The sequence below is a fragment of the Ictalurus furcatus genome, chromosome 3 (assembly GCF_023375685.1).
Source record: "Ictalurus furcatus strain D&B chromosome 3, Billie_1.0, whole genome shotgun sequence".
NCBI classification, from domain to species: domain Eukaryota; kingdom Metazoa; phylum Chordata; class Actinopteri; order Siluriformes; family Ictaluridae; genus Ictalurus; species Ictalurus furcatus.
The window spans coordinates 8753541-8766138 of NC_071257.1; the positions used below are offsets into that span (position 1 = coordinate 8753541).

General features: G+C 40.5%; 1 protein-coding gene across 3 annotated transcripts in view; it reads right to left on the reverse strand.

Moving 5' to 3' along the window:
- LOC128605325 (signal-induced proliferation-associated 1-like protein 2) overlaps nucleotides 1-12598 on the reverse strand; it is a 204165-nt gene that overhangs the window by 45123 nt on the left and 146444 nt on the right. For all 3 annotated transcript variants that reach the window (XM_053620635.1, XM_053620634.1, XM_053620633.1), the window contains 2 exons: nucleotides 4871-5265; nucleotides 2326-2473 (listed from right to left, as the gene is read on the reverse strand). In XM_053620635.1, the coding sequence (XP_053476610.1) occupies nucleotides 2326-2473; nucleotides 4871-5265 (543 nt within the window). The remainder of the gene's footprint in view (nucleotides 1-2325; nucleotides 2474-4870; nucleotides 5266-12598) is intronic.

The following is a 12598-nucleotide window of genomic DNA, read 5'->3' on the forward strand; positions in this document are numbered from 1 at the left end:
AAAATATTCATCAGGGCATGTTTGATCTGAATTTAATCCATATTACATGGTGAACACCACATCTGATGTCACCCAGATGAAGATGGGTTCTCATCCACAATCCTCATCAACAAGGCAGATCTTCCTTATTAGGTTGCCTCTGGCTTGCTCATTAGGGATATATTTCTAAATTTAATATGTATATCCTGAATTTATATATTACTGTAAAGCTGCTTTGTGACCATGTCTATTGTTAAAAGTGCTATACAAAACCAAATTGCTTACAGACCAAACTAGAAAACTTGGTAATTAATTCAGGCCACAATCTCACCCTGTTTTAAAATTTAAAAGAATGTATCCCATCTTAGAGGGAGGAAGATGTTGGGGAGAGACTTTTCCATCTGGTCTCAAGAAAATTTTAAATCTGATCTATGATGCAATACCATCTGCACCTTTTGCTGGCAGACACGGGTCCATTCAGTTCATTGATTCGGTAAGTTTTCACATTTTACCTTTTTAATAATTTTCTTATATTTTTCCTGATGTTCATCTACTTTTAACTAATAAACCTTTGTAACTGTGTGTCTTTAAAGTACTCAGTTATTGTTGAAAGGCATTATTTAGAGGAATGGTTTGTTAAACAAATTTAAAACACACCCCTTACAAGTCAAACCTCTGAGCTAACAACAGTTACTTAATAAATGTATTTAAGTCTCTGAAATGGTCTGATATTATATATTGGAGTCAGAAATTTAATTATAAATTAAAGTCATATTTAAATCTGCAGTACAGAACTTTTGCCTCTCTATCGCCATCTCTGTTTGAAACATAAAATTGCAAGTGTCTTGCAGAGATTTTTTTTTAACGTGGTTTATGCTTCGGCACTGTCCCTCTGTGCTTGATGAATCTGATGGTTTTACCACACTGACCACAGCAACAACAACAACAACAAAAAAAACATAGGAAGCTCGATACCTAGCCGAATCAAGCGAACAAGTGTGCTAATGTTAGCTAACTAACTATTGAGCCACAGAAATGTCTTACCTGTTCAGCAGAAAAAAAGCCATCTCTGCATCAGTCTTCAATTCCTTCAGATCTCTGGGTTGTCACCAACTCTCAAAAGCCATGCAGATATTTATTCTTATTTTAGCACAGACTCTATCACTTTTCCTTTTTGATTGCAGGCTCTCCACAATTTTAGGTTTCTTGGTTTTGACAACAGGTTATTCGCCAGATGTCAATGATGATTGCCATTTAGAACTATCCAGATTAAAAGCAGCATCTAGATGACAAGTTTAAATTCTAAGGAACTGTAGTAGGAACAAGCTACAAACACTCCCCCGTCCATAGCACCCACACACACAAAATAGTAGCCAGGTCATCTAATTTCTGTTTACAGACATGATGTAACCAGACAAAGACAAATGACGTCAAACTGAGATTTCCCGCAAAATCCGACCAACAGTTCAAATTATAAATCATTATTTTAAGATTACCATTGCGAATTGGAGTAAGGTAAGGAGAGAGTTTTGAACACTGATTTTTTTATGTACTTGCTCAATAATCGATTTTTGTTAATTTTTAACCAAAAAAGTTCGATACTGCAGCTTTAATTAATAAAGTTAAAACATCAATTTAACTTCAATTGCACTTATTTCCATCCTTGGTTTTAAGATAGCAGTGATATAATTTTACACTTATTACACACTAACTGTCACTTGCAGGAACTTAAATCTGGTTCAGATTAAACACAGTAAACAGTTCATCTGAACTGAATTAGTTTGGCTTGAACAACATCTCTGTAGACCATTTCCTTTGTTTACAATATTACTGAAGCAGACAAGCACATACGGCTGGTTTTGTAATTCTCTATTAAGTGCAGCTTTAGTGTACAGGGTCATGATATTAGTACAGGGTCATGCTACTAAAGGTATAAATAGACCTGTGCACCTTGCTGTCAGTAGCATGTTAGATGTCACAGGTTGGCATGTAAATGCTTGACAATCCCACTAGCATTATGAATTTTTGAGTGGTTGTAGCTGTTGTTTGAGATTCAGATACTGAGACTGTTTGTTTTAAATACCTTAAAACTATAATTCATTGATCACACTAGATCAAACTATTCTCTTATGGTATGTATTCATTTGAAACAAATAATAGTAATAAGGTTTTCAGTATCTTTATGTGAAAAAGGACTGGTCTTAATAATAATGAAACAGAAAATGAATATGGTCACTGATTGCAAATAATTAAATTCACAGAATTTTCTACATCAGGTCTGAAGTATATCATAGTGTCCACTAGTATTTCACGTTAAGAACAAGGCTGCTGTGCAATTCAGTTTACCTTCCTGCAGACCTCTTCTCCAGGCAGACTGTCTGGGTGCATAACCTTTAGGTACTCCTTTGTCATGTCTGACTGGTCCCTGCACCCCTCCTCTCTTTCTCTTTCTCCTTCCTGGATATGGCACATTTCCTCCACCAAGTACAGCTGTCTGTAGAGTACACAAGGCAAAATGGAGCCTAAAATGCATCTGCAACTTCAGGTACAAAGTCATAAACACAGCAAGGTCAAAGAGAAAAATCAGTCATAGGTCTGTGTCAGAAATAGTGCAAACTGAACTGACTATTTAATTTCTCAAGAACAAAATAGAACAGACTTTTATTTTTTTAGTGCTTTTTACAGTAAATATTGATTTTGACTTTCATCTTAGTCAGCCAATAGTTACCAATACAGCTGGAGCAGGAGCTTATAGTTTTCAGAATGGTAGGATGCTGATGGGAGCAGGAAGGTAACATTAAATGGTTAATTAAAATTAAGATTAAAATTAATGGTTAAAATTAAGAAAATTATCATTGAAAAAGCTAGTATAATCTGATCCCGACATTTTTTAAATTACTTTTTATTTTTATTAAATAACAAATCGATTAAATTCAAAGTGATCATAGTACATTAAATAATTATAAATCATAGATTCACTGTGTTTTGTCTGACAGAAACATGCCTCATATATGATATGCCAAAAATACTGCCAAATATTCTGAACTTATTTAGTCAGCTCCCCTGGGATATAAACACAAACCCTCAACTCAAGGGTTGGGGAAGGAGGTTTTGCTGTAATTTATCATGTTAGGTTTTTCCCAGAAGGATAATTCTGAAGAAAATCTAACTTGTAAGTACGTTATTAAACATTGCATTCTGAATGAACATTTAAGTTTAAAGATATTCTTTAGAAAAAGTCTAGGGAGAACACCATAGTCGCCCAAGGTAAGCCTCACAATATTATGCTTCTCAAAGACAATGCGACACAAATATTTTTTCATTTGCTATAAGGAAAGTGATTAATCACTTTGATTTAGCCATGTACAGTGCCCTCCACCAATAGTGGCACCAGTGGTAAATATGAGCAAAGAAGGCTGTGAAAAATTGTCTTTTTGTTTAACCTTTTGATCTTTTGTTAAAATAATAAAAAAAAAATCACATGAGGTTGGAGAATACATGACAAGGCGTCTGAGACCATACCTCCATACAGCATCTCTCCAGATCCTTCAAACTATGAAGCCCATGCTGGTGGACTCTCCTCTTCAGTTCACCCCACATGTTTTCTATGGGTTTCAAGTCAGGGGACTGGGTTGGCCATGGCAGGACCTTGATTTTGTGGTCAGTAAACCATTTTTGTGTTGATTTGTTATGTATGATTTGGATCATTGTCCTGCTGGAAGATCCAAATATGGCCAATTTTAAGCTTTAAGGCAGAGGCAGTCAGGTTTTCATATAATATCTGTTGACATTTGATAGAGTCCATGATGCCGTGTATCCTAACAAAATGTCCAGGTCCTCTGGCAGAAAAACAGCCCCAAAACATTAAAGAGCAACCACCATATTTAACCATAGGCGTGAGGTACTTTTCCATATGGCTACCTCTCTGGGTGTAGAAAAAACAACTCTGGTGTTTATTGCCAAAAAGCTCTATTTTGGTTTCATCTGACCATAGAACCCAATTCCATTTGAAGTTCCAGTAGTGTCTGGCAAACTGAAGATGCTTTTTGCACATCACAGTTTGTTTTTGGATGAGAGTAGATGCTTTTTTCTTGAAATACTTCTAAACAATTTGTGGTGATGTAGGTGACTTCGGATTGTAGTTTTGGAGATTTTCTGACCCCAAAGAGGCAACTAATTCCTTCAATTCTCCACCTGTAATCCTTGGAAATTTTTTGGCCACTAAAACCATCCTCTTCACAGTGCATTGAAACAATATAGACACACGTCCAGGTTGATTCACAACATTTTCAGTTGACTGGAACTTAATTATTGTCCTGATGGTGTAAATGGGCATTTAAATGCTTTTGCTATATTCTTATAGTCACTTCCCATTTTGTGAAGCTCAACAACCTTTTGCAGCACATCACAGCTATATTCCTTGGTCTTACCCATTGTTATGAATGACTAAGGGAATTTGACCTATGTTATCTCATATTTATACCCCTGTGAAAAAGGAAGTCATGGTTGAAAAATTTCCTGTTCCTAGTCACCCAGGTGTACTAAATTTTTTTAAATATCAATGGGATACTACAAATATATTTTTCTCATATGAATTCATTGAGGTGCCAATAATTGTTGCACACCTATATTTAATAAAGTTTTTTTTTTTAATAAACCTGTGTTGTGTTTGCATTTGTTTGATATCCATGAGAGCAGAGTATTTTTGTGAATTGTATGAACTAAAGATCAAAAGGTAAAGACAATTTTTCACAGCCTTCTTTGCTCATATTTACCAAGCGTGCCAATATTAGTGGAGGGCATTGTACATTTACATTTATGTACATTTATTAATCATATGCAAATATAAACATAGCTATATGGAATAAAATCTAATTAATGTCTCTCTCACCTTGAGTGTGATGAGATCTCTCTCAGGTCTCTCATGCCGCTGTTAATGCCTGTTTGTCTGGTCATGGTATAACTCTGAGGCAGGTACAGCTGTACAGGTTTCTTGTCTCTGTTCTCTGGATGCTCCTGAGTCCAAGTGTGTCCCTGGTCCACTGCTGCCTGGTGTTGCAGCACCAGGTGTTCCATGGCAGCAAGGGTATCCCCTGTGAGTGGAACTGGTGCACAGCAGTGTGTTGTATCTATGCCACTGTCAGTCGAAGCTCCTTTGATGTAGGTGAGACCCAACAACTCTGGGTCCATCAGGTCACCTGAACCAAAGTGTTTCTCATCACTATTACTGCTAGAGGCACTGCTTGACAGCGTGATGCTTGAGTGGCTGGAGGTCTTATCTCTGCCCTGGTAAACACATGTACAAATATACATAGATATATTTATTTGTGATAATAAATGACCATAACAGGCAGACAATTTCCAGTAGTCTGCATATCCATTTCCATATATTAAAAGAAAGTGTATGAATGTTGGTGGTTCACCAGTTAAGGCTCACGGACAGGGAAAGTTCAAATTACAGCACTGCCAAGCTGCCATTTCTCAAAATCTGAGTATAATTGTAAGTCGCTTTAGATATTATTATCTGTCAAAATGAGTGAATTTAATATTTTTAATGATGCTCTTAATTAAGGACCTTAAAATGTTACATTTGGACTTCATATTAATCTACTAGTCAAGAGGTGTTTAAATACACTCAACATCCACTTTATTAGGAACACCTGTATACCTGCACATTCAATCAGTTATCTAATCAGCCAATCACATGGCAGCAGCACAATACAAAAAAATCATGCAAATACAGGTCATGAGCTTCAGGTAATGTTCACATCAAACATCAGAATGAAAAAAAAAGTGTGATCTCTGTGACTTTGATCGTGGCATGGTTGTTGGTACCAGATGGGCTGGTTTGAGTATTTCAGAAACTGCTGATCACCTGGGAATTTCACAGACAAGTCTCTAGAGTTTACACAGAATGGTGTGGAAAAACAAAAAACAATGAGTGAGTGACAGTTCTGTGGGTGTGCTCAGCAAGCACAAAGCATCAACCTTGAGGTGGATGGGCAACAACAGTAGAAGATTAGAAAAAAATCACCTGGTCTTTTTCCAGTCTTCAACTGTCCAGTTTCAGTGAGTCTGTGTGCATGATAGGCTCAGCTTTCTGTTCTTGGCTGACATAAATGGAACTTGATGTGATCTTCTGCTGTTGTTTTCTTCTGCCCTTACACCTCAAGGTTTGATGTGCTACGGATTCTGAGATGCTTTTCTGCTCACCACAGTTGTAAAGAATGATTATTTGAATTACTATAGACTTCCTATCATCTCAAACAAATCTGGTGATTCCCCTCTAATCTAATTTTCTGTATGTCTCATTTACTCTAATTAAATTTGTGTTATATCAGCCTCATATTGGCCAAAAGGCCACACTGCTTTCTAGATATATTCATCTGCAATTAAACAACCCATATCGGTCGACCACTAGTCCACACCAGCTGGAAAACTTTTACAAGGGATGTGCATCAGAAACACTGGTGAACATGTCTGTCATCTCCAACTTCTCCTGAACATTGGAAACCAAAGCTCAGGAGAAATAAATGATGGACTTTGGGAAGAGCTACATGACCTTGGGCTGCATCGTGAACCAGGCTCAACCAGTAAGCAGAAGCGCAATAAGTGAGCTGACTAAAGGCTAACCCTAGGCATCTGGCTCCAACATCGTTCCCTCAACAATAAACTGGACTTCCTCCGACTACAGCTTACTATCCGGTGTGAACTCAGGGACTGGCATGTTTTTGTTCTTATGGAAACATGGCTCAACGACAGCTTTCTGCCATTCAGCTAGCTGGGCTGGTGGAGTTTATGACTGTGAAGTGCTGGCCATACTACCGCCCCAGTGAGTTTACTGCCATGCTTATTTACATGTGATTCCTTTACATATGATTCATTTACATGTGATTCATTTTCATGTGAATCATTTATGTATGATTCATTTACATGTGATTCATTTACTGATTTGCTTCTCTTTAAATCCAGTTTTAGACTGTAATATTACAAAGGTCTTTCCAGATTAATACTTACTACACTGTATGAGATAACCCCAGTAAAACTGCCTGAATTCTATAATATAATTTGTTCACCATGTTAGGTTTAAATCCTCTAAAAACAGATTCGCAATTAAATAAAAAGGAAAAAATTCGGAATTTGATGGAGTAGGACGCGAAGTTGGAGGCTCCTGCTGATTTCGATTAAAATTGTAATTAATTTGCGCTTTTCAGTCATACAATATATTTTGACTTATTCTACTCCGTTTCCCTATTTGTACTTTTAACTTTGTGGCAAGTTAAAATGTCTGGAAAGAACACAAAAACCCGTGGTAGCATTCAGACACGACTGAGGCCAAGTGTGCACGCCACAAGCGAGCCCCCTTCTCCCCCCGAACCAACGTCGCCGAGCTGTGACCCTGACTTCGCCGCACTCAGGCTTGAGCTGCTGGCTTTACTGAGGAAGGACATCGCCAATATTTTTAAAAAGGAGCTCCAGAAGCTCCCAGAGACTCTGCGGTGCGCTGTCTACTATCCAGCTTGACCTGCAGGCCGTGAAAACACAGCTGGCTAGTGATAAAGCTGCTACCGAGGCTACCATATCAACACTGAAAGGTACTGTTGGGGAAGTGGAGCACGCGCTCTCCGGTTGCACTGATGACATAGTTCATATGAAGACTACTATCGAGTCTCTCACTGCGACTGTGACTCAATTAGAGAATAAATGTGAGGATTTGGAGTCAAGGTCACAGCGCAATAACGTTAGGATAGTCGGAGTTCCAGAGGGCGCTGACACCTGTAAAACTGCTGCTGTAGCGGCCTTGTTAAAAGAAGCGTTTGGTCAGGAGAAGGAGCCGGTTTTGGACCGGTCCCACCGGACCCTTCAGCCGAAGCCCAAGCCTGGTGAACGACCACGAGCTATTGTGTGCAGATTCTACCATCACAGTGACTGTGTTGACATTTTACGCCGTGCGAGAGAGATCCACGGATTAAAGTGAGGGATTTGACCAACTCCGTTTTCCCTGACTACACAGCCAAGACAGCCCGGGCCTGAGCCGCATATAACGAGATTCGGCGTCAACTTCGTGGTATTGAGGGCGCTCGCTATGGAATACTTCACCCAGCTCGGCTTTGCATTACATATAACGGTGTTCAGAAGAACTTTATTTCAGCGGAGGAAGCAGGAGACTATGTTAAACTCTTGATATTGGGTTGAACTGCATCACCTACACAGCGGCGTCTTTTTCGCTCTTCTATTATTTTTATTTTTTGCACTCGGCCTTCCAGCTCTACAGAATTCGGATTTTTATTGAAGATATTGTCGTTGCATTACTTCACCTAGATTTTGTGGACTCACTCCTCTTAAATTTACTTCAGTATTAATGTGCTTCTCTGTTTTGATGCTCTGACCGGGTTAGAGTTTCTGTTTATTTAATTTTATTAGTGTTATCTCCTCTGCTTTACGTGCTACACTGTTATATTATTTGTTACAAGTCTTTAAAAGTTAAGGACATTATATTTGTCATTGTGTGCACACTGTTTATCAGACTTGAAGTCAGTAGGGGCCTTTTCTCTTACTGGAACTTTTTATTTTGGTAATTTTGTTGGTTAGTTCAGCTTACTCTCCGAGTTGTTTTCACATTATGGACAATGTTACATTTTTGTAGGATACACTGCTGTCTCATATATTTTATGGAGACTTTGGGTGTGTGGGTGTTTGGAGGATTGTGAGAGTAAACAAAACATGCCAATGCTTTGAAGGATGTGAATTGGAACAGAGTAATGTTATTTAATTGCGAATCTGTTTTTAGAGGATTTAAACCCAACATGGTGTACTGCCATGCTTATTGTCACGATGTACATTCCATCTGGCACTAACGCAAGAAAAGCCCTCAGTGAACTCTATGGGGCTATCAGTAACTTACAGAGAGCACACCCTGAAAGATTTTTCATTGTCTCCGGGGACTTTACTATGCAAACCTGAAATCAGTGCTGGTAAAATTCCACCAGCATGTTGATTTTATGACCCGTGGAACAAACACTTTAGGCCTTGTTTACACAAATATTCGCACCCTGCCCCCACCTCACCTGCTTGGACCAAATCTCTTGTATGCTAATCCCAGCATTCAGACAACTTCAGAAAAATACCAAACCGATCCTGAATCAGGTAAGAACCTGCTCTGAGGGCCCTCTACACAGATATGCAGAAATAATCCATGATCAATTCCTAAACACCAAGGACATAAGCTATATGTTACATCACAGACTACAAATAGACTTCATCACTTGTCTGTGATAGTGACAGTGATCTGTGATCTTGCTCCTAGATGGACTGAATGATTTCTACTCACAGTTCAAAGCACAGAACAACATACCAGTGGGAAAGACAACCCCAACTCCAACTGACCAAGCAATTTATCTGTAGAAAACAGTAGAAAACTCAGGAAGACTCTGTCCAGAGTTAATCCAGAGAAAGCTATAGGTTCTGACAACATACTTGGCCGGGTGCTCTTGATGGTAACGTGATGGTCACATTGCAGATGTTCTCACAGACATTTTCAACATTTTCCTGAGCCAAGCAGTCTTCCCTATGTACTTCAAGATGACCACCATCATCCCTGTGCGGAAGAAATGATCTGTGTCCTGCCTGAATGACTACCAACCAGTTGCACTCACACCTATCATGAAGTGCTTTGAGCAGCTAGTCATGAAATACATATAGAGCAGTCTTTACACCACAACTGCTCAAAAGAGGACACCATATCAGTTACCATTCACTTTTCTCCGACCCATCTGGACTATGTAAGAATGCTATTCATAGACTTCAGTTCAGCACAGTTCAACACAATCATCCCACAACAACTGAAAACAACCTCACTTTGCAACTGGATCCAGGACTTTTTAGCTGGGAGACCCCAGCCCATCAAGATCAGCACCTCCACCTCCAGTACCATGACACTGAACACCGGTGCTCCCCAGAGTTGTTACCTTGCTGACTCATGACTGTGCAACAAAGTACAGTACAGATCAAATCACATCATCAGGTTTGCTGATGACACTACAGTTGTGAGCCTCATCAGCAACATTGAGTCAGCATAAGGGAGGAGGTGAACTAGCTCGCAGAATGGTGTAGAGACAATAATTTATCTCTTAATGTTGCTAAGACTAAAGAAATGATTGTCAACTTCAGGAGCACCTGAGTAGAGCACTCACCACTGAACATCAACGGTACAACTGTGAAGAGAGTCAAAAGCTCCAAGTTTCTTGGTGTGCACATGGCAGATGACCTCTCCTGGACTCTCACCACAACCTGCCTAGCCAAGAAGGTCCAGCAGTGCCTCCATTTCCTGCAGTGCCTGAAGAAACCCAACCCCCACCCCCAACCTCCCACCCCCTTCTACAGAGGGACAATAGAGAGTGTCCTGCCCACCCATTCAATAGACTCTTCACCCTCCTGCCATATTGAAGAACGTACAGGAGCATCCATGCTAACACCAGCAAACTCTGCAACAGTTTCTTGCTATATAAGTGCAGACCATTCTACCACAACACCCTGCTGTCTCCCAGTGCACAGCTGGCAAACACCTTACCCAGCATGACTCAAAAACATTGTACACTACTTTTATAAAGCTGCATCAGACACTTTATGGAACACTAAACATATTGCTGCTACAGATATACCTATTGCTGGTCCACTACCAAATAGTTTACAGTTTACAGCCCATGTTCTGTATTTTTAGTGTCCTTTGTATTTATAATTTATAATAACAATTTAGAATTTATAACTCATTTATAATGATAATCTGGGTGTCACACAAAAAGTAACATAGCAACAACTTATGGCATTCTCACATAAATGTCAGAATATTTTGAAAACGTCTATTTTTTTCCAAACAAAATCTTTCAGTTTTTCTTCCATTCTCTCATCTCTTTTCTACAAGTCTAATCGACGTGGTTTCACCACTTCACGGCCAGATCTGGTTCTGACTGTAGTGAAAGCTGAACCAGGTCCAGGTGTTTGTTATCCAGGGGAAGACACAACTGTGTCTGCCGGTGTAGGCATCTGAGTGTCCTGTGCACTCGTGGGGTTATCCATGGGGATAAGGTGTTGACCGTTCCTCCGAACAGTCCCATGAGGCACATCCACCAGGTATGATCGGGGTATTGAGTGTTCCCCCACCACAGTCCCTGTTACTTTAGCGTCAGTCACCCACACCTGTTCTTCCGGTGCAATGTTTCTGAGCTCATGTGCTCGGTGATGGTTGTTGAAGCATTTTAAGTCCGCACTCCTTCTCTCTTTTTCCTTTGAAACGACTGCTGTGCTGTCGGGAAGTGACGGGTACAGTAGAGATGGTAGAGTTGGTATAGTAGAATGGAGCTGCTGCCCCATCAGCAGTTGAGCTGGACTGAAGCCGTTGTGAAGTTGGGTGACATGATATGCCAACAAGGCTAGATATGGGTCTGTAGCCTTTTTGAGAAGGTTTTTGACAGTTTGCACTGCCCACTCCGCCTCTCCATTGCTTTGGGGGTATCGTGGACTGCTGGTCACGTGTTTGAATCCGTATGATGCAGCGAAGGCTGACATGCTACTCCCTGAGAACTGCGGCCCATTATCAGTCATTAGAATCTCAGGAACCCCATGGCGTGCAAACACAGATTTTAGATGAGCCAAAAGCTCATCTAAAATCTGTAGCTTTTGAAATGCTAAGGTTTGCTATCTCAACATACCTTGAGTAATAGTCCACTACCAGCAGATAGGTTTTCCCTTTTAGTGTGAACAGATCCACCCCTAGTTTTTGCCAGGGTCTCGCGGGGAGGTCTGTTTGAATCAGTGGCTCTGTGTGGTTAGTACGTTCTTTAATGCATGTTCTACAGTTCAAAACAAGATCGTTCAGTTGCTGGTTCAAACCCAGTCACCACACACTCTGTCGTGCACGAGCTTGACATTTTACCACACCTTGATGCCCCTCGTGCAGCTTGCTGAGGATGTCATTTCTTAGGGCTGCTGGGATGACCAGCCTTGTCCCTTTTAACAAAAGCCCATCTTGAACTGTGAGGAAGGCTCGCTCTGCCCAGTACAGCTTTAAGGTGCCCTCACATGAGCTGAACTCTGGCCACCCATCCTGAACACATGTCCATGACCTTGGAGCACACGCTGTCTGCTTTAAGATGCTCCCTCAAATTGTCCATGTAGGAAGTGCTCATCGGCATGTTTTCCATGATGCTATCCACATAGATGTTTGTGCTCTCCATGAGCTCTTTGTCTCCATGAGACATGTCGGCCTGTAGCGGTGCTCGGGACAATGTGTCTGCTGTCCACAGGTTCTTTCCAGGGGCATGTGAGATGGTGTAAGTGTGTCTCATGAGTCTCATCCTGAAACGCTGAATATGTGGGGGTAAGGTGTCTAAAGCTTGGGCCCCTCGGAGACTTAATAGTGGCTTATGGTCTGTCTCCAGTTCGAAATGTCGGCCTATGAGAAAGTCTCTGAATTGTTCACAGGCCCATGTGAGTCCCAGAGCCTCCTTCTCCACCTGGGCATATCTCTGTTCCACAGGTGAGAGAGAGCGTGAAGCGTAAGCGACTGCACCTAGCCCATAAGAAGACACATCTGCTGACACTTTAATGTCTTTGTTTGCAT